This window comes from Delphinapterus leucas, chromosome 8 (genome assembly GCF_059928025.1).
Source record: "Delphinapterus leucas isolate spDelLeu-1000000601 "Yukka" chromosome 8, BTC_Dleu_Yukka2, whole genome shotgun sequence".
Lineage (NCBI taxonomy): Eukaryota > Metazoa > Chordata > Mammalia > Artiodactyla > Monodontidae > Delphinapterus > Delphinapterus leucas.
Window position 1 is genome coordinate 42,390,120 of NC_143136.1, and position 27,498 is coordinate 42,417,617.

The 27,498-nt window shown below is 37.6% G+C and overlaps 1 protein-coding gene across 1 annotated transcript; it reads left to right on the plus strand.

Moving 5' to 3' along the window:
* The first annotated feature begins 8,549 nt into the window (after nt 1-8,549).
* TMEFF2 (transmembrane protein with EGF like and two follistatin like domains 2) lies at nt 8,550-24,672 on the plus strand. The gene is made up of 4 exons (XM_022567288.3): nt 8,550-8,821; nt 11,200-11,309; nt 18,885-19,014; nt 24,225-24,672. The coding sequence occupies exons 1-4, from the start codon at nt 8,650-8,652 to the stop codon at nt 24,344-24,346; spliced, it is 534 nt and encodes a 177-aa protein (XP_022422996.2). The 5' UTR covers nt 8,550-8,649; the 3' UTR covers nt 24,347-24,672.
* Nucleotides 24,673-27,498: the final 2,826 nt, after the last annotated feature.

Sequence of the window (27,498 nt, forward strand, 5' to 3'; positions counted from 1 at the left end):
ATATAAACACACACACATATATATAAAGAACGGAAGATCATTGTACTCAGCACGTTTTTAAATGAGTCTATGTATTTAATGTGAGAGAGAGAGAGAATATATGCCTGGACAAATCTAGAAGGGTTCTAAAGTCTAGCAGCAGCAGTTACCTCTGTGGAATAAGAAGACCTGGAAGCTAGAAAGGCAGGATGACTCTGTATAATCTTTATTGAATTGTTTATCACATGTAGATGTATACATGCACACAAACATATTTACACATGTATATTATTTACATATATGTATATGCTTATACACACACACATGTAGTGTGTGTGAGAGAGGCCCCCAAATGTCACCTGCTGCTTACCTTCCTCTCTCTTTGTTCATGTCACTTGAAAATCTCAAATTTCACATCAAGACAATTTTTATTTTGCTTATGATCTGATGAATTGGGTGGCTGATCTCCTGACTTGAAGCAACGGGAAATACAAAGGTAGAGAAAAATAAAGGCACAATTACAGGCTGAGACCATGAATAAAGTTCTGCCCACATGAGACACTGAGACTAACGACCACTCCTGAGGGAACACCTAGGCAGAAGTAGGAATTCAACAACACTAACCATTGCGGAGGTGCTCCCTGGTGTGTTCAAACATCACCTTCACAGTTCTTGCTTTTTTAATCCAAAATATGTGTTGCTGGGAATTCCCTGGCGGTCCAGTGGTTAGGACTCCACACTCTCACTGCTGAGGGCCCGGATTCAATCTAAGATCCCACATCCCACAAGCCACACGGCAAACAAACAAACAAACAAAGTGTTGCCTAACGAGAAAAGGTCTACACTGAACTTCCAGGTTATTACAAAGTGATTTCACTAACTTTTCTGGTGCACCCTTTCTGGAGTGTGATGATTATGTGCTTAGCTTTAGCATTTTAATTTAATTTAGCATCATCCATTGAATGTCAACTATGTATGAAGAATTTTGGTACATCTTGGGGTACACATGGACGAAGAATTATGTCCCTGAGCTGCAATTAAAGATCTTTGAAATTCAACATTATTTGACTAATTATTTTAATATGAAAAGCAAATCTTACATACGAAAATCAGGACTTCTAAAAAGTAAATTGGAGAATTTACATAAACTAAAAACTAAGCTAGTTTTATAGTTACTAAATAAGTTTCCATGGAGATATCTCTTCTCCATTATTAGATGTACTAAAATTTAAAATATATACAATTTCATAATAATACATATATAACATACAGTAGACATCTAATGCAGTAAGATACAATTTATAAACACTCACATGTGAGACGGGGATGTTAGGATTGCAGAGAAAACTGGTCTACGGGGAGAAAGAAGGATGGAAATAGCTAAAGTAAGAAAAAAAGGAAAAATAAAATGAAGACGCTGCCACAGAAAGATAAAATGACCGTCTGCCTTAACTTTCTGGATGACTTTCTACTTATAGATTTCAATCCTTCCTGTAGCCTGCCTCCTTCCTCCGCTAGAGCTCCACCACATATTCTCCCTCTTACAACAGGCTAAGTTTCTTCGTTACTCAAGTGATGAAAAGAACTCTGGCCAACACAGAAAACCAAGTAACTTGCCCATGGACACTCAGCTTGTAAGTGTCAGGGCAAAGACTCCAGCCCATGTGTGTACAGATGCCTGGCCCCTGTTGTGTGGCCTTGCCTTGCCATTATATCATAAGCTCTAATAATAGCCATGAGTGGCTAAGTGTCCAGATTTTTGCTGCACAGCAAAGAGATAAGTATAGAGGTGTAAAGAAGTCAATTAAATTCTCTTTAAAATCTTGTGAAAATTTCTATTTAAACATTTTTAGCATGTTCAACAATGTAAGATACAGTTTTTCAGCAAGTAGTGTTATCAGACACAATCTGTATCAGATCCTATGTTACAATCACTGCTAAGGATATTAGAGCATCTAATTTTGAGTTTACATAAGACAAAATTGAGGAAAAATTTTAAAGGTTGTAAGGTGGTAGGGCTGACATTTTAATCATCTTCCCACATGTTTATGATGACAGGGAAAGTCATATGGGACAATATGGTTGAGGAATATTTACCCTACTGTGAGCCGACTTTACTACTGTTTCTGTGAAAAGAGAAGTCAGAAGAAATGATTATCATTCTCATCTAACACACTGACACCATTTTTAAAAAGCCTCATTCCTCTAAACTATTGTTACTAATGGTGTAAGACATAGAAATCCATTGCCATAGTTTTTTGTAGTGTTTTCTTGCTAAAAGGGATTCCATGATCAAATAATATTGGAAAAATTTGAATTCAGTAAAGTTACACAGGTGTTTAGTTTTATTTGATGTGTTTTAGTCTGATTTTACTGCAGGGCTCCTCAGAGCCTTTAATATGCAAATGTGCATCGTGAAGCTACAAGTGCTGAGCAGTTTTTACTTGAAGCATTTCCCAAATTTATTTTATGACAGAAGCCTTGTCCCTCCTTTTTTTTCCTCTCTTGGGGGGAGAGGCAGGGGAGAAACACTTGCTTAGAAGGAGCAGCAAAATGGTTGAGAACATCAGTTCTTGAGTGACCTGCTCTGCCACAGACAAGTAATTTGAGGGAGAAAAAACCCAAACAAAAAACAATTCAACGTCACAGATAATAGAGGGAGAAATGATACTAATTACGCAGATTGGAAGAACTCCTGTTACTAATTCTTTTCACAAAGCCAGGGTGTAGTCCACTTCTAATCTAGTTCAATAAAAGCCACAGGTAGCCAAAGATAGACATAAAAAGCAGTTTCATCCCAAACTGATTCAAGCTCCTGCTTCTGACTGCAGAAAAGAAAAAAATGTTTCATAATGATTTGAAGAACAGTATTAAACTAAACTCCAAGATAAGGCTATGATTAAATTAAATAGCAATTGAAAACTGTTTCGAGTTTGTAAATAAAAAGACACCAAATTATACTGAGGTGTCTACTGCTTTGCATATCTAGCTCTTTTTAAATAATAGGGTTTTTTCCCCCAAAACTATTGGCAAACTAGTGGCAAACATTAACTGCTGCATATTGCTTGTGTTAAATATCTTAATCAAGGAGTAGCTTTTGTGAGATGCTTATTTTAAAATTTTTAAGTGAAAAATATCACTCTTTAACCTGCTGAAACTTGGATATTTGTATAATGAGGAAATGCCTACGGATTTCACTTTCCCACTGGCAGTGGTTATCGACAAAGGCTATGCGTTACAATCACCAGGGAAACTTTAAAAATACATACCAATGCCTCTGCCTCACCTGCAGAGATTCCAGGTCTTGGAGTGGGGACTCTAAAGCAGTTATTTTTAATTCCCCAGGTGATTACAATGTACATTCATGACTGGGGCCCACTGCCCTAAGAGGAAATAAACTATTTCACCAGTGCTGAAATCTAAACATAAACTATCAAAAATAATTAAAGACACAGGAATCGATGAGGCAAGGAGAAAACTTTCTTCTATAAAATTATTACTTTAAATTACTGCTCGTTATTTATGCATCATTAACTAATAGTAGCAAAGGGTGGAGAAATAGCAAATTTAATTACTCTCAGTTAAAAATATCAACCAGAAATGAAGATGACTTCTCTGAAACGTTGTCAATAGCATTTGATCCACAAAATTAACCACAATGTTCAATATATTTATTACTTACTGATAATATAATATGCATTTTATGTTAATAAATTATTTAAAACTGAGGGAATAATGATTTGGGACATTATACCTATCTATCTGAGGTAGGCTACAAATTAAGGGACAAAATTTTAAGGTATTGGGTTAGATATGAAAATGATACAGTACTTCATTATCAGTATCAATATATTATATATTTTGATATCATACACATATGACTTGTATATCTTTAATTACTCTATATATATATACATATATATAACTACACACACATATTTATGTATTCATTCATTCATTGATTTATACAGGCATTCTCCCCAAGGCCATTACCATTAAATCACACATTATATCTCCCTTAATCTTCAAAAGAACCTTAGGAGATAGGTATTATTATTACCCACATTTTACAAATGAGGAAACCATCTGCAGTCACAAAGTTAGTAAATCAGACATAATAGAAGCTTAATACATATTTGGTAAACATATGCATATGGAAATTCAATCCTTAATGGTAGATAGAGAGTCAGACGCGTACAACAGTTCATCTGCACACTGAGTATAAGCCTTTTAGAACCTGTTTTAGAAACCTCTGGGCCAAAAGTCCTATGAAAACTGAGCAAGAACCCAGATATCCTTTCACTTCTCATATAGATGCAAGAAGCCTTAGTTTTCAAAAATGAATACTAAAATATAGATTCCACAGTCAAACCCCAGGCTTTCTGAATTAGAATCCATGCTAGTGAGGCCTAGAATTTGTCTATCTTTTAAAAAGCTTCTTAAGTAATTCATATGAATTTCAAGTATGAATTCCAAGTATAGAAACTACTGGATCTCATTCCTCATGTTTGAGATTTAATGAGTGTGGGTCTTACTGGTGCTCCATAAAAAGGGCAGACAAAGAGGCTGCATGGACAGAGCAGGTGTGTTCCCAGTTACTGTTTCCTTTCTCAGAGGCTAAGAGGCAGCCATACAACAGAATATGGTGACTTAGGCCTCAGGCTCTGATACCAGACAGAACTGTTGAATTTTAGCTGTGCCACTGCTAGTTTGTTAAGTGGGGCAAGTTGCTTGATGCTTTAAAAGCCATATGCCTTTTCTGTAGAATAAGAATAACAACATTCCTTGTCTCATGGTAGGTGCTGGGGTGTTGTGGGAATTAAATAAAAACAATATATTCCTTACTGTATGACACAAGGTCTGATACCTAAAAAGCATACTACATCTCTTACCATTATTGAAGCATCAGAAAGTATTAGAGAGCAGAAAGGAGTCAGAGCTCTGACTGTCAGTGTGTCTTATTTTCCCAGGTTCGTTTACTTATCTTAAATTATTATTGTTCTAGGATAACCTCCCCCTCTCCCATTAAAGCTCTGAGTAATCTCATACTTCTTAATGATGTCCTTTCCACGTGGGAGAAAAAACTTTAAAAAAATTTTTCTGTGCTATTTCTATCTAAAAATATGACAATTTGACCCCCTCAGAGCTAATTCTAGAGTGTGTATACTGCAAATAAACTGATTTAGCTCAGGAATATTGAAAGCAAATATGGTGTAGTATTTTAAAATAAAAATTTTTACAGATGCATGATATGATTGGATTGTACCACTAGTAATCATATAATGCACCATGCAAAGTACAATTCATAGACCTAGTTTTAAATTCGATTCTAATAAACGGATTTGATCCTGTTGGGGGGAAAGTTGAAGCACTAATCCAATCACTAATCCGATCTTCATTGCCATAAAAATTAAGGCCCGTCTACTTCCTTGGTACTAATGATGAGGCTAAATAGTGTATATATTTTTATTTACGTATTCAATAATACGATGCTCTGTTCAGTGAATGATGTTATTCTGCCACTTGGTGGTGCTTGCCAGTTTCAGAATTTGTTTCTTGTTGGCACTGTAACACTAAGTACAAAGTAAGCTGAACAAAATCACAGCGTTCCTATTGGAAAGGCTTTGCTTCAAACTGTTTAATAATTTAAAGAACGTCTGTGGAAGCAACTGCCTTTGTTAACTAGTCACAACCCATAATTAACTCCTTTGGAGTTTTAAGTTACTTTGGGCAAAATGTCTTAGGAAGAGTACATATTATTAGAAAGCATGCCAAAAACTTACTTAGCAGAGAATTCAATAACAGTTTTACTCAGCTAAGACGTTCCGTAAAATTCTACCGCTATAGCCAAGCACTGATACCCTAGCAGGTCCTGTTTCATTATCATAATTCCTGCATAAACACTTTTAAGGACTTTGCCTTCAGTTTCAAGCATGACTTATTTTCATAAGCCTGATTAGTTACCACACCAGCCTTGCTATGGAAAATGACATGTCCTCACTTTGAACTGGGGAGTTGTTAAATCTTGATCTACATTGGGCGTGTATTTATGTTGCCCTGTCTGCTGAAAGAGTGCAGCGAAAAGACATCTCTGATTCCTTGTTTTTGCCATATCGGCTGTCAGCTCTATCTAATGGGCATTCCGTTTCCTTGAAGAATTTAGCTGCGCTGTCTAGAAGCCGATTTTCTGATGCCTCCAACGTCTGGTCAAATTGATCTGTTTTAATGGAGTCTTCGTCGGTGAGGAGCGCGATGCCACCGACTAGAATGCTGGGATCTGCTGCTTAATTGCCAGGAGCTAGAGACACAGAGATTCAGAAATCTTTGGAGGTGGGCGGGGGAATGGGGGGGGAACCTCCGGGCGGAGGCGGAGATATAAGATAAAGAGATGGGTTTCACACAGGAAAAAAAAAAAAAGATTTCTTTGAGGCACTGAGGTGCTGCACGATCACATCTCTCAAAGGAGAAGTTAAAAAGCAAGGAAGTGGGAGCAGTTTGGAGGTTAAAGTACTTAAAAAGATAGCTTGGGTATAGTTTGTGTTTCTGGTGGAGCCTGCAAAGGGTAGATAGTCCCTGTTTTCAAAGGGTATTGGTGCCTCTGTTAAGTGATTGGGAATGGACGCTAATTGCCTGTGAGATGCTATCACGCAATGTTCTTCTAATTTCAAGGGACACAGGAGAGGGAGAAAGGCAAGATTTAAAAAGAAAAATAAGGAGGAGATGAGGGCTCTTGAAATAAAGGAAAGAAAGAAAAACAGAAAGAAGAAAGAGGAAGGAAGGGAGGGAGGGAGGGAGGAAGGGAGAGAGGGAGGGAGGGAGGGAGGGGAAGGAAGGAGGGGAGGAAGGGAGAGAGGGGGGATAGAGAAAGGAGGGTACGGGAAGAGAAGGAAAAAAAAACCTGAATCACAGAACAATCACACAGCATAGAAGACACTGAATAATCACATAGAAAACTCATCCAAAACACTGTGCAACAACGACCCGGGTCACGAGAGAAAGATGCTCCTCTCCATCCGTGTCCCGGGAAGCTCTGGGTCCCGTTCGTTACTAGAGACTAAAATACCATAAGGCTAAAGAGTGTTGTCTAACTGCGTGAAGAATGCAGCAGACGGAAGGCGGGTCCTATTACGCCGTTTGCCAGGCGCTGGCTGCGGCCAAAGAAGAAAAGGCGCAGAACAAGAGACTTGCCGAGTGAGACCTTCTTGCCTCGCCCACGTCTCTGGCGATCCGGCAGAGACCCGCGTAAAGCTCCCAAGGCCACAACCTGCGCCGCCAAAGAGAGCCGCTCTTCTCAGACGCCGCTTCTCGGCGGATGCGCCCGGCAACCCGCCGTAGCTGATGCAGAGCAGCCTTCCTGCCACTCTCTGACCACCTGTCCAGACCACATCTGACCTTCGAAACACATTTGCCCGCACCTCCCAGGCAGCCAGCCACACAAATAGGCTCCCGGCTGGAGACGAGTGTTTGGTGGGGAGAGGGCTTCAAACCTTCCACTCCTCGGGCTGATTCTGGGTTGTGAGGGGCCAGGGAGGGGAGGGGAGAGAGAGTAGAGAGCGGAGAGAGAGCCTGGCTGGCTGGTTGAGCCCGCTCGTTGAGCAGCCTGAGGTTCGCAGGCTCCTGTGGGAACTGCTGCTTCTTCCAGGCCAGCCAGAGCTGTACTCACACCACCGCCTCTCACCCTCTCCTGCTTCCTGCTGCTCCCTAGAGAAACGTCCGTGGGCTCTCCGCGGCGATATTCCCAGCTGCATGCCGTTAGAGCCAGGCGGCGCGCTCCCGCACGCTAGAGCGCCGGGCGCCAGCAGGACGCTCTCTTCTCTGTGCCCTCTTTCCCCTCTCCTCCCTGCTGCGACCGCTCCTCAGCCACCTCCACCCTCACCAGCTCCAGCTCAGAGAGACGCCACCCAGACGCGGCGGGCGCTCGCCGCCTGGGGTCACGCACGGAAGAGGGGCGCGAGATCTGACCCAGCGCTCGGTAGGGGGCGTCCTGCGGCGGAGAGTGAAAGGGCAGGTGGTATTTAAAGGTGTGGGAGTCGCCCGCTCTGAAGCCCGCGATTCTCACTTGAGCCATCCCCGCCTAGCCCCACTCGGGCCAGCGCCTGGTGAGCGAGCCCATCTGTGGCGTCGGCCGTCGTCTCCTCCTAGCACCTCCTCGCCGACCCCTCCCTCCGGGACCTGCATCCCGCTCCGCCAATCAACGCCCGACTGCCTCTTCCCACGTGATCCCGGGCGGGCTAAGGACCTGCTGCTTCCCAAACGCCAGAGGGATGCGGGTGGCAGAGCGCGAGAGGCGGCTGCTAGGCTGCTGGGCGCTTTGACTCTCCCTCCACCCAGCCCCCTTGGGCTCCTCTCCTCTTCCCTCTGGACTCCGGTATCCTCCTGCTGCCCCGGCTTGCCAGAGCCCTCTGCTTATGGCAGCAGCTTACCTTGTCTCCGGTGCGGCTTTTCGGTGCACGACCCTCTCGCTCCCGGGGCTGAGCCGGGTCACTGGATGTTGCTGAAACTCTGGAGATCATGCGCGGGTTTGGCTGCTGCTTCCCCGTCAGGTGCCACTGCCGCCGCCGCCGCCTCTGCTGCCGCTGTCCGCGGGATGCTCAGTAGCCCGCTGCCTGACCCCCGCGATCTTGTGTTCTTCGGAAGCCGTTTGCTGCTGCAGAGTTGCGCGAACTAGTCATGGTGCTGTGGGAGTCCCCGCGGCAGTGCAGCAGCTGGACACTTTGCGAGGGCTTTTGCTGGCTGCTGCTGCTGCCTGTAATGCTACTTATCGTAGCCCGCCCGGTGAAGCTCGCAGCTTTCCCTACCTCCTTAAGTGACTGCCAAACGCCCACCGGCTGGAACTGCTCTGGTAAGTCCAGAACCCCAGCCCCCGACCCCTTAACCCCTCAGAGGAAACGCGCGTTTCCAGTACAGACCAACCTCCCCAAGTGCGTCTCCCCAGCCCCTCGACTCCAACCGCTCCAAACCCTTGAGACCACCGACCTCCACCCAGAGGAGCACAGAGAACTGTTCCAGGCCGCTAAGGAAGGGGGCGGGGGTCCTGGGGAGGACAGAAAGTGCAGGTGTAGGAACCTTTGCATCCTTGCACTTAAACTGGAGCTGCGGAGATTTTAAGAAATATTAAACGGGATGGTTTTGTGGATTCACTGAAAAGAGCACCAATCCTTGGGCAAACATTAAAACAGAACCTTTTCTGTCACTAAAGAAAAAAGTCTAGCAAAAAAGAGAGAGAAATAAGTTTATGAGAAAGAACGAGCGAGAAAGCAATAAATCAAATGTTGACTGCAGGGGAAACACTGATTACTGGCAAAAGTGCCATGAGGGTGCACTTGTCTGGCATTCAAGACCAGGTCACAGAAATTCTAAAGGAGCTTGTGTTTCAAGAGATTCAGTTACTCTCTCTCTGCCTCTCTCTCTCTGTCTCTGTGTGTGTCTCTCTCTGTCTCTCTCCACACACACACACACAAACATGCATACACATCCTCCTTCTCTAGCTGGCTGCAAAAGACGTTGTTTTTGCATCCCCGAATTGCCTCTCTCTTGCCTCCCTCCCCAGGCTCCTAGATGGTCGAAGGAAGTTGAGACAAGAACCATTCGCCCGTCTACCAGGCCGGACTGTGCATGACCAAGGCCGGGCAGGCTCACGCGTAGGCGGGCGGAGGGCAAAACTGACCCCACTGGGCGCTGACTCCTCCATTTTTGGGCAGGCTTCCTTGGAGTGCGTCAGGCGCTCTTCTTGCTTGCTCGGGTCCCTTCCGAGTCTGAACGCGAGAGCTTGGCAAGCTTTGCTGTGCTGAAGCCTCCTAATTAAATAGGGCCCGAGGATGGGAGTTGCTGCACTGTCCGAGTAGCTTCGCATTTCAGTATGACAGCCCATAGTCTACCGGCGGGATTGTGGTGTGATTTCACTGGCATTTTAAACTGCATTAACATGCCTGGGTATTGTCCCCAAGGTCTGGTCTGTTCTAGTTTTAGCAAGTGTGTATGTAATTTTTCATCTTCTGTATATATAATTCCACGGAAGTTGAATCTAGCTCTGAATAAAATGACTTTCGGGGATGTGTGTGAGCTGAAGTGTATGTAACTTTGGAGAAGAGGGAATGACCAACTGTAACTTATAGGATAAAAGAATATGTCGTCCTGGGTAGTCACTGATGTAAATTCCACAAGGAAAATTATTATACATTATTGTAGTTTGCACTTTTTAAAGACAAGTTGAGATTTGCAACCTTGTTAGATTTGGGTCAATATATTGCCCTTGTTCTGTTTTTGGCAATTTCTAAATTTGCCATTTTTATAAAACTCAGCATGTTTTCTTTAACTTATTCGTGGCTCATGCATGCATATATGTTATTTTGGATAGACTAAGTTCCACTTTGCAGGTACCTAATCACTTTTTTAGGTGCTTTATCATAGGAATATTAAGTAAACTGCAAAATCAATTGTTTGGAATGTTGATAGCTTTGTAGCCCAACATGACTAGTTTGTTTCATCCCTAACTATAGTACTGTTTTAGGAACTAACTTAAATATGAAATTGGGGTTGACAATCAAGAAATTCATTATTACCAGGTATCTTATAAGGATCTGCAGAAACTAAAGAAAATAAACTGGTTTTCCAGGCAGATTGTCAAGAACCTGGCACCCCTTTTTACCCCTGTTAACTTGGAGGTGATCAATCTTCATCTGAGCCAGACAGACCATCAGAGAAAACACTGTGCCTGTTTATCTTTATTATTGGGGCTTTGTTTCCTCTTTGTCTGGAAAAATTCCAAATAAGGGGTTGTTGCAGACCTTAAAGCAAAAGAATGATTAAAGATAAAGAAATGGTAAAAGGCATTCCGAGACCATCACCAGCTCTTTTCTAAACTGTGAAGTTTGGGGGTCATAAACTATAGTCTACTTAATGAGAAAATAATAAGGAAGCTAAGAAGCAAGTGTTAAATATTCATCCACCACTGCCAGTATTAACCCAAGCTAAAATAAAAGAGCATTATCAAAAAAGCATATTAAAAGACAATTGACTAGAAAAGAATAGTGAAAAAAAGAAACTAACATTAATCACTTAACTAGAATTTTTTTAGGTTGTCAGTAAAGAATGACCTTGCAGTACAGCTGTGGTTGTTGGAATTAAAATTTAGGGCAGTTCTTTTAAAGCTTCAAGATATTTCTTTTTTTGTTCAAGTCTATAACATTTAATGACTGGCGTGTTCTCTTTAAATTTGAGGTTATGATGACAGAGAAAATGATCTCTTCCTCTGTGACACCAACACCTGTAAATTTGATGGGGAATGTTTAAGAATTGGAGACACTGTGACATGCGTCTGTCAGTTCAAGGTAAGAAGTCTGGTATTTGCATCTTCTAATTCATTAATGAGACGACAAAGCAGAGATCTTCTTTTACAGCCCATCACTTGGCAATTTATAGCTATGCAAGCTAAGAGGAAAGCTGGCACCAAACGAAAGTACTGGCAAGAGAGCCAACTGATGTCAAAAAGGCACAGCTTTTTGGAGGAATGTATGTGCCACAGTTATAAATGCCACTGGAGGTAGAAAGCTTCAGGTTGTTCTTTTGGTGTGTCAAAGAAAAATTATGTTTCTGTGCCCCTTCTAACATGCATGCTATAAGTCAACTACTGGGGATAATAGTCAAAATCATGGCTGGATTAGAAGTGTGGATTTATACTTTTGTTTTTTTTGATTGGGGCTATCTTCTTTTGGTCATATTTCTCTGTTTTAATGGTCTTGGGTTTTATTATCCTGGCAATCTGGTTAAATTTTTAAATGAACTCCTTATCAATGTGACTTTAAAACTACTATGCTAGTTTGGAAATCACAGCACTTATTAATATTTGTCAACTTTTCATGGATACCACATTCAGTTACAACTGAATCTCCCAGGAATCCAAAAGAGTGCAAATAGACAAAAGTTATTTCATAAACATGAGGAAGATGTTCTTTTGTCTCATGTTAAAAAAATAAATAAAAATTAAAAGAGAGCGATTGCAGTTGTGGTATTATCAAAACTAGGTTATTAGTATTTATTAAAGATAGAACTCAGTGTCATTATTATAGTCATCATCTAACAAATGCTTTCTACCATGTGAAGTATAAGCCTTTTTTTCTCTCAATATGTTTTTATAATTCAAGTATTAGAGATGCTGTACTGATATCTTACGTTCACCTTTGAGTGTTGTTGAATTACTTTTTAAAATACACATCAAATCTAACAAATGGTTCAACTAGAAAATATTCCCATTAATGAAAGTATATACCGGGGATAAGGGAAAATTTTTCCAAGATTGTAAGCAAAACTTTAAAAAATAAATTAAAAAGGCTATAAAACAAATAAAATATTAGAACTCAAATTCAGGTCTAAAATTTGTTATAGTACAATTGTCTCTCAGTATCCACGGGGACTGGTTTCAGGACCACCACAAATACCAAAATCCAAGGATGCTCAAGTCCCTTATATAAAATTATGTAGAATTTATATATAACCTATGCATATCCTCCTGTATATTTTGTCATCTCTAGATTAATTATAATACAATGTATATGCAATGTAAACATTGTAAATACAATGTAAATGCTATGTAAGTGGAAAATTGAAGTTTTGCTTTTTGGAATTCTCTGGAATTTTTTTTTCTCAAATATTTTCTATCTGAAGTTGGTTGAATCTGCGGATTTGGAACCCCCAGATTTGGAGGACCAACTGTATGTAATATTTAGAATTGCTGATGAAATTTAAATATTTTAGGTTAAGTTCAACCTCCCAGTGATAAAAAGAAGGGAATTCACATTTAAATATGGTTTTGAATGGCTTATAGATAAGCTAGAAACTTCTTGGACATTTTTTTCTTCCTAAGAAAAGTAATAAACAGCTGATATTTGTAAAGTGCACCACCACCTGGTGGGTAAGTATTGCTGTGCCCAGGTTACAGTCGTTAGACCATACTATAGTGTTGGAAATATTAATGCATATTTAATATTCATGCAACACCAATTTCTAAGGTCTCTAGCCATACTGAACAACGTAATTATGTTCTTTCAGTGAACTACTTGAGAGAGATGGAGCATAAGAACTCTGCAAGTCATACTTCATACAAACATTAACTAAGGGGAAAATATAGTTGGATAAATCATTAGTTAAAGGCCCACAGGATTTTGTGGATTTTTCCCTTTTCAGTTTGTAATTCCCAGAAATTTTTCTTATTTTCGTAACCGTGGGTAGACATAAGAAGTGAACTCATATACAGTATAAAATGAACCAAGAAGAATGTTCCTCAAATGGAAAGCCATAATTATAACAAGATTCACCGAGAAAAAAAAAATGAGGAGTTCACAAAATTCTAAATGGATGCATGCTACTAAAAGAAAATTTATAATTTTCTTATTAAAGAAATTGTGTTCAGTTTTCAGGTTGCACAGAGGGTTTTGGTATAACTTTTATCAGCAAAGATATTTATGTTTTTTACGCATTCGGTCAGCCAGTTACATTTGTCATTAATTTAAAAAATCGTTGAGTGGTATAGATTGCAGGGGGCGGGGGAAGTGAATGCAAGTTTGAATAAGAAACTAAAATGTAAATTTCCTTTTCCTAATGCCTGTTGCATTTTAAATTTACTACTAGATTACTGCTGCTATTAGTTTGTGTGTTGCAAAGTTGTCAGGAGAAAATAAACATTTCCCTAGTGGAAAATTTAGACTCTGCACATACCAGGAATAGAGAGTGGCAGAATTAAGTTCAAGATCACAAGTTGTGAAAGAGTAATAGGTATTTTAAGCTAAGAGTATCTTGACTCAGTACTTTCCAATACTTTCAAATGAATTTGAGAATTTTTTGTTTCCCAGTCTGATGAAAAGGCAGATGTCCTGAAAAATCTATTTTTCTATATACTGTTCTAAACTAGCTTAGGTCATCTACTCTGTTTCTCCTGCTTTCAGAAACAGGTCCAAATTCTTCTATTCAAAATGGGTGCCAAATGTGGTCTTTCTGGCTGAGAGATAAATTTCAAAGAGAAGTGGGTATATGAGTGTATAATCTATGTTTTGCAGTTTGGATTACAATTGGAGCACTAAGGTGAACAAATATTTATCTTCACTTCTCTTAGATGATTTATGATAAGCATATTCTACCCTTCAAACATGTTATCTCATTTGTTTCTCACAATTGAGATAATTATTTTCTCCTCCTTTTACAGATAAGGAAATTAAGACCCATAAATATAAATAACTTACCATTAAGTGGTGATCCTAAAGCCAGAACCTAGGTCCTTTGACACCAATCTAATTTTTTCTAGGACATTATACATGCAAATAAAAACATTATAACAACAACAAAAGTACCAGTTTATTGTAGACAACTCGATATCAAAAGTAGCACAACTAATTCTTGGATGATGATATAAGTTCCAGAAATGGCCTGCAACCTCATGCATCCTACCTTCCTCTCTATATACCAAATGATATCCTGGTCATTCTGGTAAATCAGCTGTGGTTTGAAAATTTAGAGACAGTGGATGGATGAATGGATGGATGGATGGATGGACAGATGGATGAATGGATGGGTGGATGAATAAAAGAAGGAAGGGGGACGAAAAGAAGACACATATGCAGCTATTAATAGCACTGGTCATATCAATTAGTATGTAATGATCAATGATCACTTTATAATTTAAGAATATGATGAAGCCTTATGTTTTTTAGGTATCATTTAATTCAAATGTGAAATGTTTTCATTTAATAAGCCACACTTTAGATCTGCAATTGTTCCAGTAACTAGGACTGTATAACAAATTGCCCAGAACTTAGTGGCTCAAAACAATGAACATTTATTTTGCTCATGAATCTGCAGTTGGACAGGGCTTAATGGAAGCAGCTCATCTCTGCTCCCCTTGGCGTTAGCTGAGCCGGGGAGGGAACTCAAAGACTTGTTTCTGTACTCTTCTCAGGACTCTCACTCATATGCTGGACCGTCAGCTGGGGACCTTGGTCCTTCTCCATGTGGATCTCTCCATTTGGACTAGTTGGGGCTTCCTCATAGCACAGTGGCTGGGTTTCAATGGCAAGCATCCAGAGAGTGAGAAAGAGCCAGGTAGAGGCTGTATCCTTTAACGACCTAGCCTCAGAAGTCACACAGAGTCACTTTCACCATAGTCACAGGCCTGCCCACTCACTAAAAATCATAAAAAAATTTCCATGTGAAAAATTGTAGTCACAGAGAAGTAAAAGTTACCTATGGAATGATCAAAGGATTGGGACATATGTGGGTTTTTTATCGCTTTCTTTTTTGGAAGAGAAACATGCCATATCCTAAGCCATTATTCCTAAGCCTTTGACAACCGGGAATATAACAGAATTAACTTAACATCTGTGGAGCGCCTTCTATATGCCAGACTCTATGGAAGGTGCTGACAATATATAAAATGTAAGTTATACATAGCTTCTAGTTGCTGAAATCTCAGTTAAAAGAAATTCTTATTAACCAAACAAGCAATACATCGTATGAAAAATTTCTCACATAAATTTTCTGTTCATTTGTAGCAAAACAAATTCCATATATTCACTGAATCCACGGGTGTGACATGTTGCTGCTTTCTTAAGCAATGTGGACATTTTGGAACAAAATCATTCACTGAAAAAACACATATTTGGAAAATAAACTTAAGATATTTAAAACATCTGAAGGAAGCAGAATCACTTTTCCCCTGAGAGGAAGTTTGGACAACACATACATTTATGAGCTTAACCATCTGGCCCTGAGTCTTGTTTTTTCTTTACCAGCCAACTATGTGGCCTTTAGCAAGTCACCTAACATCTGAATCTGTCCCTTCCTCTGAAACTGAGAAGTATTCATAATTACCACTGAAAATTATTTCCAATAATTTGGCATATTTTAATGCAGTAGTTAGCTTATTTTTTTGTACTTAGGGTTAGCCTGTGTTCCTTTAGTTTTCTAATTTTAGACATGCATGCTTCAGTGTCGATGTTAGATGGTAACTCTGCTAGTTAAAATATATATCATGAAAGGCACATAATTTACATTTCTTTTTATAAATGAGTATTCCAAAGCATTTTGAAGCATGACTCTTAATCCTCCCAAATGCCCCAGTTAACCATTTCGAATGGGGGAACTAAGCTATAAACTTGTTAAATATTTCATTTTTGAGTGATATACACAAGGTCCTACACTAAGGCAGTGAGAGAAATGGGAGAACCTGGGACCAGACTTCCACTCCTGAGCCTTAATGATTTAGAGTGTGCTTCCTCCATGTGTTATTCATTTTAATGAGTGCAAGTCATGGTAGTAAGGGCCAAAAACATCGTGCTGATTATCTACAGTTAAGCTCTTTTCAACTCCATACAAATCTTCCTTTTGGCTTGTGCATAGAACTTGGCAGCTCTGTTTTTAGCACTGTTCACATTTGGCTTACTACATCCTTCAGAAGTGGCATATGAGCGCTTTATCAGTTTATTCGATATTTTAAGATGCATATCAGCATTGTGTACTAGCACTTGACAGAGATAATAAATACTTCCCACCCCTCACTCCTCATCTTCTGACTACATCTGAATAATCTACAGAAGTAGATGAGAAGGATAAATAGTGAAATTCTAGGTATTAGAGAGAAGAAAACATGGGCCCAAGTAATCTACACACAAAGTGTTGTAACCAGGGCTGGAGATGGAGATTAAAAGGTAACCTGGGACAAGAAGCTAGGAACCAAGCATGAGAAGCTAACTAGCCCAGCCGTTCACACTAATTATGACTCTCATATGCCTACTGAAAAGGTCAGCAAGTCTACTGACTATAATATGTTACCAGCTGGTCACTTCTTTCTTGTCCCTCTTCCATGTCCTCAGATACCATTGTAGTGGTAGTGGGTCCTCATAAATCCTCCCTACATTCTCCTGTCCCTGATACTGAACACAGCCCATTTATCAAGCACCTGTCCATCCACCTGCCTCCCTGGCCATGGTTCTGACATGAGCACCACCTCTATTTATTTGGTGTTTCTTCAGTATTGCTTATTGGAAAACTCAACTCTTTACTGACATTTTCTTATTGCCTTTTATTTTTCAGTAGTGATAAAGATGTTCAGTTTTATGGTAGGTCAGTTTTTAGGTATATATATATATTTGGAAAGCTTGTGAAAGACAGCCCTTACACAGGTATCACCTGGTCAGAAGTGAATTGCCTACTGAATTAAAGATCCTCATGAGTGAAAAGTTCCTATCAAAATAGTGTTTTTAAAATATAATAATGTAGATAGACTGAGTCTGGTAGCCGTATAGTGTAACTGTGGAAAGGAATTATTATACAGAACCTTCCAGAATGTCTAGATTATAAGTTGTAGAAATAAAGATTTTAAAACTATGGCATATTTAAAATATTTCAATCATTTTAATCATATTTAAATAATTTCTAAATAGATATGATTTAGTATCTAAATTATCTTGTTAGCAATTATGGTGATTATGAGTGTCATACAATTTGAATTTACTATTAGGAGAATAGTACATAACTATTAGTTAAAAATTATATTTAAGTTTTTCAATAATAGCTGTAGAGTCAGATTCAAAAAACTGTCATTTCAGAGAACACTGTCTTATACCATTTAAAAAATGGTTAGGATGGTTAAGCTATTACAAAAAGGCAACGAACAAGAGCTAAACGGTTGATTGGTAAGGAAGTACAGATATTGTAAGAAAATAGAGTAAGAAAATGAATCTCAGGTTTTTATCATCAGATTATAACCATATTGAGAATTTGCTTTTTTGCATAAATCCTTGAGTTGAATTTAACTTTTGATAGAGTTTTAGGTTTATTATCATATATATTAAAACCCTAGCCATCTCACTAAATTATTGGTTTATTTTATATGTGTTATGAATTAGCACATCAAAAATCCAAATATTTTAATAAGAAGTAGGAAACAGAAAAGTGTTTTCACATACATGTATATGTATGATTTGTTTTACTTAGTTTCTGGCATGGGTGAGTATTTATAAATAATCGTCTTGATCGTTACATCTGTTATAATTAAACAATGCAGCACATCAGCAGATGATCACATCAGTGGCGTAGTTAGCAGGTATAGGACACAGCCAAGTATCTCTAATGCCTTAGAGTGTGATCACATTATCATGAGTACACCCTGTAGGTTGCCTAATTTCCATTGTAAAATGTGTACATTTTTGTAATGAGGTTGTTTAAAAATGAACTTTTTGTTTTATGAAATATAGGTTAAGTCATACTTTTGAATAGTCAATCAAGTTTACATATGGTTCAGTAGTTGTTGATTTTTTTTTCTGTATTCCGTGGTCTGTTGTTTCTTTCTACACTGTATCTACATCAATATCCAATGGTCTAAAAATATATGAAAAATTAATTAATAATTCAAATGTCTTATCCAAATATTTAGAAATTTGTAAAGATTCAAATTCAACAGAGGAAAAACATACTAAGGAGTAACTGAATTCTTTGGCATTTCAGCTATATACTTCTGCTCCAAACACAGATAGACACTATTTTTGAATAGCTTGAATACTATAACATGTTCTGATTTTTTTCCACCAAACCATATGGGCCACATATTAGAAAAAAAATTAAATAATATTGATGCATTTGTTGTTATATCTTTTTATTATTGCTTGTCCTATCACTTTGTTGGAATTGCCCTATCAGTTTAGAAGCTCTTTTTCCCCCTATCTGAATCAGATGACTTGACTTTGCTTTTGTGTATCTTTGAATGGTGTCCTTACAAGGTCAAAGACTTGCTGGATACAAGGGGGATCACTGAAAATGAAGACAAGTGCTTTCTTTTGTAAATGATGATTTCTGTTCAAGATGTCAGAGGCATGCAGACTCCAGTACTAACCATAGGCTTACATCTGTGTGCTCCCCAGTGCAACAGTGACTATGTGCCTGTGTGTGGCTCCAATGGGGAGAGCTACCAGAATGAGTGTTACCTGCGGCAGGCTGCGTGCAAACAGCAGAGTGAGATACTGGTGGTGTCTGAAGGATCATGTGCCACAGGTATGTATGTGATCCTGAAGACTCCCGAAAACCTTCGGAATGGATTCTGAATCCAAAAACCATGTCTTGCTTTTCACATTATGGCCTGTTTATCATTATCCAAATAAATAATCCAGACTATATATTATTAGCTAGACAAGCCTCTCATTCTTTTGTACAAAGTATGCATTATTCTTATTCTATGTCTTTTTACATTTTAAGTCACTTCTGGAAGAAAGATAAATGTACCATAAGGACATTGGTAGATTTTAATATGTATGTTATTTAATGAAGTACAGACAGCTGAATAACATAATTAGAAATCTAGATTGACTGCTCAGCTTCCAAACGTAGGAAACTTATCTATGCATGAATAAAGTTTGTTTGTTTGTTTGTTTGATTGTTTGTTTGTAACAATAGGATCGTCTGGTGGAAGGCAGTTTGCAGATTTGGGTTTGGAAGTTAAGATGTGTCTAACCTTAGCAGCCCTACAAAATACTCCTCTTAACAGTGAGCTGATTATATTGAAGAATGTATTGGTGATAGACATGACTTCTAATGACATCTGTCCTTTCTGACACAGTCAGCCTGGGCTCCCACAAAGCTTTTTAGTTATATTGTACCAAGAATGCTCTAAAGAAAGTAAGGAAGAAGAGTGACTTCATAGGCTCTTTGGTTTTTCAGGTTTTCCTTTTGTGTACAATGGTTATTAGAGCTGAATAGCATTACAGGAAGGAAAAAAAAAAGAGGAATACAGCCCAACTTGATAAAGCCATGCTGTAAAATGAAGCTGAGTTTTCAGGTTAGGCTTGAAACACTAAAATCACATATATTAAAGAAACTTTAGTGTCCCTTGAGAGTTGTTCTTAATGGCAAATAAACATCTTCCTGGAAAGTCATAATTTCTGAGGAATTGGATGGTATAAGCATATTCAAGAAAAATAATAATGATATAAGGACTTTCTTCAAAAATGGAAATATAGAATAGTGTCAAGAAAGAGCTATTTTATTGAAAGTCTCTCTCAGATAACAGGTATTTCTATTCTAGGGAATTATGTTTAAAATTATGTGTATGATGGCTGGGGCAGGGTGGTAAATGAGCAAGGGAAAGTCTCATATTCTTTAAAACAGGGGTCCCCAGCCCCTGGGCCACAGACCAGGGCGAGCCAGCGAAGCTTCATCTGCCGCTCCCCGTTGCTCCCCATCGCTCGCATTACCGCCTGAACATCCCCCCCACCCCCATCCGTGGAAAAATTGTCTTCCACAAAACCAGTTCCTGGTGCCGAAAAGGTTGGAGACTGCTGCTTTAAAAGATTATCTTAGGCCTATTGATTGTTAGCAGTTGACAATGTTCCAGGTTGTACTGGTGACTACCGAAGTTTCTAAGAATTAGCAGAAGAGAAAGGTATCATTCCTCATGAGCAATGATGTAGGCTTTTTCGTTTTGGTTTTGGTTTTTAAGTAGTCTTTTCTCCTATTTGATTCTTTGCCTCACAATGTGGATGTCCTTCCTGCAAAGGTGATTGGGAGGCAAGTTGGACGGGTGCATCACTTGCTTATTTGCTAGAGCTAACAGACATTGCCATTCAATCTATGAGTGAGAAGTAATGCATGGAAGTAAAAGCAACATGTGAGAGTTCTTAGACCAGGAGTGATGTAGGCAAATACTAGAGAGTACTGAGGAATGGATTTGCTTATTCAAGATCACATAGGATATCTGTGTGTCTCTGACAATAGCCAATGAGGATCAGTGGGCAGTAGTCACAATAAGCAGTCATGAAGTTATAGGTTGGCTAACAACGGTAGCAAAATCTCTCTTTCTTACTTTCCAACCTCCAAGTTCTTGTCAGCACATGCAGTCACATTCTTCTTATTCATTCAGTCTTTCCATTCTAGTCCCTAATGTGTTGGTTGTACTATGAAAATAAACACTTGACTAAGTAGAAAATTTAATCACAACTGAGTAATCCATCCCTAGCTTATTCACAGACTTAGATTTCTGCAGGATTTAATTAGTAAGTTGGTCTTGCTGAATGCATCTTCTATTGACTTGTAAATCTAAAAGTTTTGATCTGAATAATGATGGCGGGACCAAAGTAATTTTGATTAACCAGGTCTGACTGTAAATAAATTGGAGTTCTGACTTTTGTTCTAAAAGAGATTCTCATTCTTTTCTTCATAGATTTTCCTTTTTTTTTTTCTGCGGTACGCGGGCCTCTCACTGTTGTGGCCTCTCCCATTGAGGAGCACAGTCTCCGGCCACGCAGGCTCAGCGGCCATGGCTCACGGGCCCAGCCATTCCGCGGCATGTGGGATCTTCCCGGATCGGGTCACGAACCCGTGTCCCCTGCACTGGCAGGTGGACTCTCAACCACTGAGCCACCAGGGAAGCCCTCCTTTTTTTTTTTTTTTTAATGCTATTTGACACTGAATGGAGGTGACAAGTTGTGATCTCTAGGAATAAAAGGCAGTAGAAGATAAAACTTTATATTTATTACATTTCATTGAACTTACAAATCATTTTTTGTCTGGAAAATGGTTTCCTATTGGGCAGTCTGCTCAATAGCCTCACTGTCAATTTCACTTTTTTGCCTTATAAGAAATGTATTGACTAGGAGCCCAGATTCAGGTGCAACAGCATGACTTCTTTTCTTAGGTATTTCTGTCTCACTAATAAGGCTTTAGTAGGCTACTTGTCTCTGGTTTGCAAAGATGATTCATTTTATAGTGAAGAAACCATTAAAGCTTCCCATCACTATTTTATTTTATTTATTTATTATTTTTTTTGTGGTACACGGGCTTCTCACTGTTGTAGCCTCTCCCATTGCGGAGCACAGGCTCCGGATGCGCAGGCTCAGCGGCCATGGCTCAGGGGCCCAGCCGCTCCACGGCATGTGGGATCTTCCCGGACCGGGGTATGAACCCGTGTCCCCTGCATCGGCAGGCGGACTCTCAACCACTGCGCCACCAGGGAAGCCCCCCATCACTATTTTATAATGATGCCATGGACTTAAGTGACCATTTTTTTTCAGCCTATTCCTCCTTTCTTCACTAGCTACTTAATTTGGGTCAAATCAAACACAAATTGTCTTAAGGATCATGGTCCTTGAATTTTTAGAAACATACATGGGGAATACAAGCCAAAATACTACTGCCATTTTTCTTGATTTTCTCCAGCCATATGTACTTAGCAGAAAACGTATAGATGAATAGGCAAGATGTTCACTCAAAAATTTAACTATTATGTTCTAGACATAGTGATAAGCATTTAAAATGTGCTGTTGTGCAGTTATCCTCAAAATAGTCCAATGAGATAGACATTACTATACCCATTGACTAGAGGACCAATAAGCTTAAGAAGGTTGAATAATGTTCCTTATGTTATCCAATGAGTATGTTTGGAGCTTGGAATACATAAGCTTTTATGCATTTTCTCTTATGTGTGTGGAAGTATAGAGAGCTAAACAAGACATGGTTCTTGATTTAAAGACATTTACACTTAGTGGGAAAGGAATAAGAAACTATACACATTCAACTAAAACACAGGTAGAATGTATTAATGCTGTAATTGTACAACCTGTTATTAGCCTCTGATGATCTGATAAGTAATACTGAATTAAGCTTTCAAATTAATTCAAATAAAGTCAGTTAAAATTCTAGCTGTAAAAAGATACAAAAAGGAGGCTTGACAAATATTGACCATTCAAGCACTGTCCTGTCCAAAGTGATTGTGCTGTGACTTAGGACTCAGTTCAGTTGACAGGACTATTTTCCTATTATAGAGATGAATGTTATCAGCCTTTCTTTATCTGTTACCTTAAAACAATCAAATCATATGATTAGAATCCTTATTTGAGTCTACATTTACTATGAAGGGTTTTTATTATAAATTGTTTTACCAATTAGCTTGCCTTTAAGGAAAGGATAGCCTGGCCCAGTGACTTGCTTCTTAGTCATGTAAGCAGTTAATGACTTGATGTTCTGATTTAATAAAGGGTTAAACCTTGTGAATTAAGTTAGTCTGGGTCTCCACCAAGGCTGACAATTCAAACTACTGCTCCTTCATGACAGTGCTAATGTCTAACATAATGACAAAGAAAACTACTGGGGAGGCATCCATTCTTCCCTGTGTCAGCCTTCTGTAGATTTTCATACACCATGCCTCTTTCTATGAGTGCCTCTCAACAAAGTGTCATGGAGTCAAACAAGTAGAAGTAGTAGTTTATTTTAATTGGTCTACAACAGCAAACACTAATTCGTAGAAATGACATTTGACATAGGTCTTGAACGCTGGTTGAGATTTCAATGTAAACTGAGGACATATCAGACAAAGAATACTAGTATTAGTCTTATTTCCCAGTATTAACATTAAAAATACATAGCCAAATGTATTTAGAATGGAAGGAAGTGGGGAGACAAAAGGAAGGTGATGTCTCCACTTAACAGGTGGAAGCAAATGGAAACTCCATGGTCTTGACTCTAAACTAGGAAATTGAGTGTTTCTGGGAAATGAGTTCTCAGAAATTGACAACTTTCAGGAGTTGTAATTGTGTGGGAAGGAGGGGAGGGACGTGGACAAAGAGAAAGGCAGAGGGAGGTTATTGTCTTTTCTGCCAGCATCACCTAGGGTATAGCCACTTTTAATCACAAAGGCAAAAGTTAAGCTCACTCTTCCACCGATTTCAAAACTGAAAGATGCTTTTGGGTGCAGATAGACTCATCCACAATTGTGGAATTTGGAAAACATATTATCTCTATATAAAAAGATATTCATTTTAAACTGTTTTTCCCTTTGTAATGCAATGTACAAGAATATAAGCCTTAATTATGTGTTTATTTGCCACAAGTCTTAGACTGTTTAATTTCTAAGTCTCACTGATTGCTATAAGTATCTCATTTTTAATTTTTTATGTTAAAGGCACCAAATTCATCTTGATTAAAATAAAAATGAGAAGTTTTAACATAGTCAAGTTTAGGAATTATTCCAAAACTAGATAATACTTTGTTCATGAAGTTTAAGAACGAAAATAATAAGGAATTTATTTTATAAATTATAGTATAGAAATTAGATTGATGTGAATATGTTTTTCAAATTAAATATTAGTAATTTTTAAAATTATAGTACCATATTAATGGAGAAAATAAACATGAATTTTTTTTAAATAAAGTCATACACATTTTTTGAAGATGTTTTTCGAGCAAAAATAAATGATTTCCTTTTTTCCCCCCAGATGCAGGATCAGGATCTGGAGATGGAGGTAGGAGTTGCCTTTTTATATATTTGAAGACTTACATGTGGATATTATTCATGGATATTTACTTATGTGTTTGCCATTACAAATATCTGAGATGAATTCACATTTTGCATTCTAGGAAAGGGAAGACAAAAAAAGTCATTCTCCATACTAAGTAAATGTATATACCATGTAAATTATTTGATATATTTATGAATATATCACATTCATTTATGTGTTTGTGTTTGAGTTAACTTTGAGATAAATCTGCATGTCAAACTTCCTAACAGAAGCCTCCAAGCATATTTGGCAGGACAGAAAACTCATGAGAAAATAATTTAAATATTGGGTTTTTAAAATATATAATTACAAGGTGCTGATATTAACACATACATAACTATCATGTATATAAGAACATAATTATCAAATTAATAGTTTGAAACTGAAGGAGCTTTAGTTCATAAAAGTAAAAAAGATAAACTTTAAACGAGTGAAAATAAGATAGTGTCTTTACTTCTTTGATTAAATTAATCTATAGTTATTTTTACTAAAACAAGACATATGTTTTAATGATTTAGTTGTGCATTTAAAGAAGTATGTAAGATAAGAGACAGGCAGAAACTTTCAAAATTTGATCTGACATGCTTACTGTCAAATAAGATTTTATTTATGGATTGAACCTTCATTGTAAATTTCCCAAACTGCTTTTCCAAATGAAATCCAAACAAGATTCTACCTTTATACACAACAAGAAAAAATAGAAACAACTAAATATAATTTCAACAATAATAATGAAAATAGAATGAGTAAAACATAAACATTCTCTCAAGGCCTTGTATAAAATGATTAAATGTATGTTTCAAGTAAATTTTAGTTTTTAAATGAAGAATTTGATAAAAGATGAGGAAAAGAAGGCCTTGGAGTCAGGAAAGTCAGATCTCTACTGCTCAGCTTATCTGGTTTGGGCAACACTTTAAAAATTTATTAAGTCACCCTATGTAATGAATGAAAGGCTTAACTAGTTCAAATAAGCAACACCCAGAGAATAAAATTAGAGCAGCATATTGGAGCACAATTTTTTTTCATAAAGATTAAAACTGAATAGGAGTCAAGATTCAGTACCATGAGAGTATGAATTTATTTCCATGTCATTAGACATATGACATTAGGCCGTCATTTAATGTTAAGACAGTCTTTTACTATTTCTAATAAATTTTTTTTCACTAGCTGATTAATATAGTATTCCTAAAAAAACTTCCCTAGAAGTTTTGAAAAGAAGAGCTCTAGGAAAATTAAATTTTAAAGAGAAAAAGAAAGGAAAAAAGATAGTTCCTTGAGTAGATATTTCACTATTGGAATATTAAGAAATTAATCAATTTTTTTAAATGTTGATTTTGGAAGGAAGCAGTTCTGTGCAAAATTCTATATATTTCCCAGCTATTTAGTTTTATGTGTAGACTACTGAATTTGGCAGGTACTGTGTTGTTTCAACTGTTCCACTGTTCACACAGTGTCTCGTTAATTTTTTAACATCTTTAAAAACAAAACAGAGTGTCTTCATTGCTCCTCTTGTTAAAGCATCATGGTGTACGTTTTTCTGAGTCTTCTCCTCATATCATACATCATTTCTTAATTTTCTTAATAATAAGGTGTAGTGGATTTTCAGACCCTAGTTTCCAGTTTTTTGTTCACTGTAATTAGCACGGGCAATTGACAGTGAAGTCAACCTCACTCTTCCTTGTTGCATTTTATATTGAAATCTTAGGTTCATTATTTTATCTTGTGATCTGAATAAGGTGATTTTTTAGGAAATCATTTTAATTTCATGAATATGACATTTATAACTTAAATTTCATATATTAGTTAGAAACTACTTTCATTTATTTTTTCTCCTTTTTTATTTTTACTCTTCCTTTCAATTATAGGTATTTTATAGTAACTTGGAGAAAAACAAAAAAAAACAAAGCAACTTCTTAAGAGATAATTGCTTTGAGAAGAAAAAAAAGCATATAACCCTTGCTCTGAGAAGAAAAAAAGCATATAACCCATTTAGTTCTGAGTTGTATTCTTTTTAAAGAGTTGTTGTTCTGGAAGTTGTGGTAAACGAGTATTTACTCCTAACTGCATAATCCTTTTTCATTTTTAGTCAGAGACACAACAGTGGTTTTGTTTTGTTTTTACTGAATTAATTTTTTCTAGTCTATGTGTTACTTTGCTCTGAAATACTAATGGTTTTAATTTTCTGTAATTTTTTTTCTCTAATACAAAATGACAAAAACCTTAATAACTAGAACCTAAAAACATAGAGTGACCTGCACAATTCCATTTCACATATGCTTTGGATTGTACATCAAGTACGTTTGACTTGCTACCTCTGCTATACAGAGGATGGACTTGCTCTGTATTCTGACCGAGTTCCTATTACCAAAATATCAGAGGAGCCAGAATCAGTTTCCTTTGAATTAACCAGAAATGATTGAATTACCTGTGATTGTTTGGTTAATCTAACAATTCTAGCTAGTGATCGTTCTAACCGGTCTCTGTAGGATATATTCTCAATAACGTGTATTTGGTTAATAATTGGGGCATCTTTGCAAGCACTTTGGATGGTTAATGATTATTTTTCTAATTTCTTTTAACAAAAGTTAATATAATTCCCAAATGCAGTGCACTGATCTGAATAGTGAAGCGAACAATTTTATTTGGAAAACACTTATATGTATGACTATCATAAATGATATCATTAAACCTCCAAATCCAAAATCACTTTAAAAACACATCAATTTTTACTTTTTAGATTGTCCTATATTCTTAAACGAATAAACATTACCATTGAAGATTAGACCTGATTATTTTAAAAATAATTTAAATTTAGCTTATTTGCACAAGGGCATATCTGTCATTTACTGCACTTGAGGGAACATTTTTACTACAATATAAAAGGGATCTAAATATTTCATAAAATTTACGTTAACTTGTTTGTATACATTTTATAGAGGGTTTAAAAATCTTTATTGATTTGTTTATTCAGATGAAACAATTCAAAGGGCTTATTACTTTACTTAGTAAAACATGTTTACTGTGTCTTCAACATGGTCTGCAAAATGTGCATTCATTCATCAAGGTAATTTGTAGAGTAATAAGAAACAAATACTGCATACAAATCTTAAAGGTTGGCTTTTCCCATTTCAGTGACTGTATCCTCTTCTTTTAGTGTTTAAGAAAACTCATTAATACATAGAATACTTTTGTATTATTAGTTTTGAACATA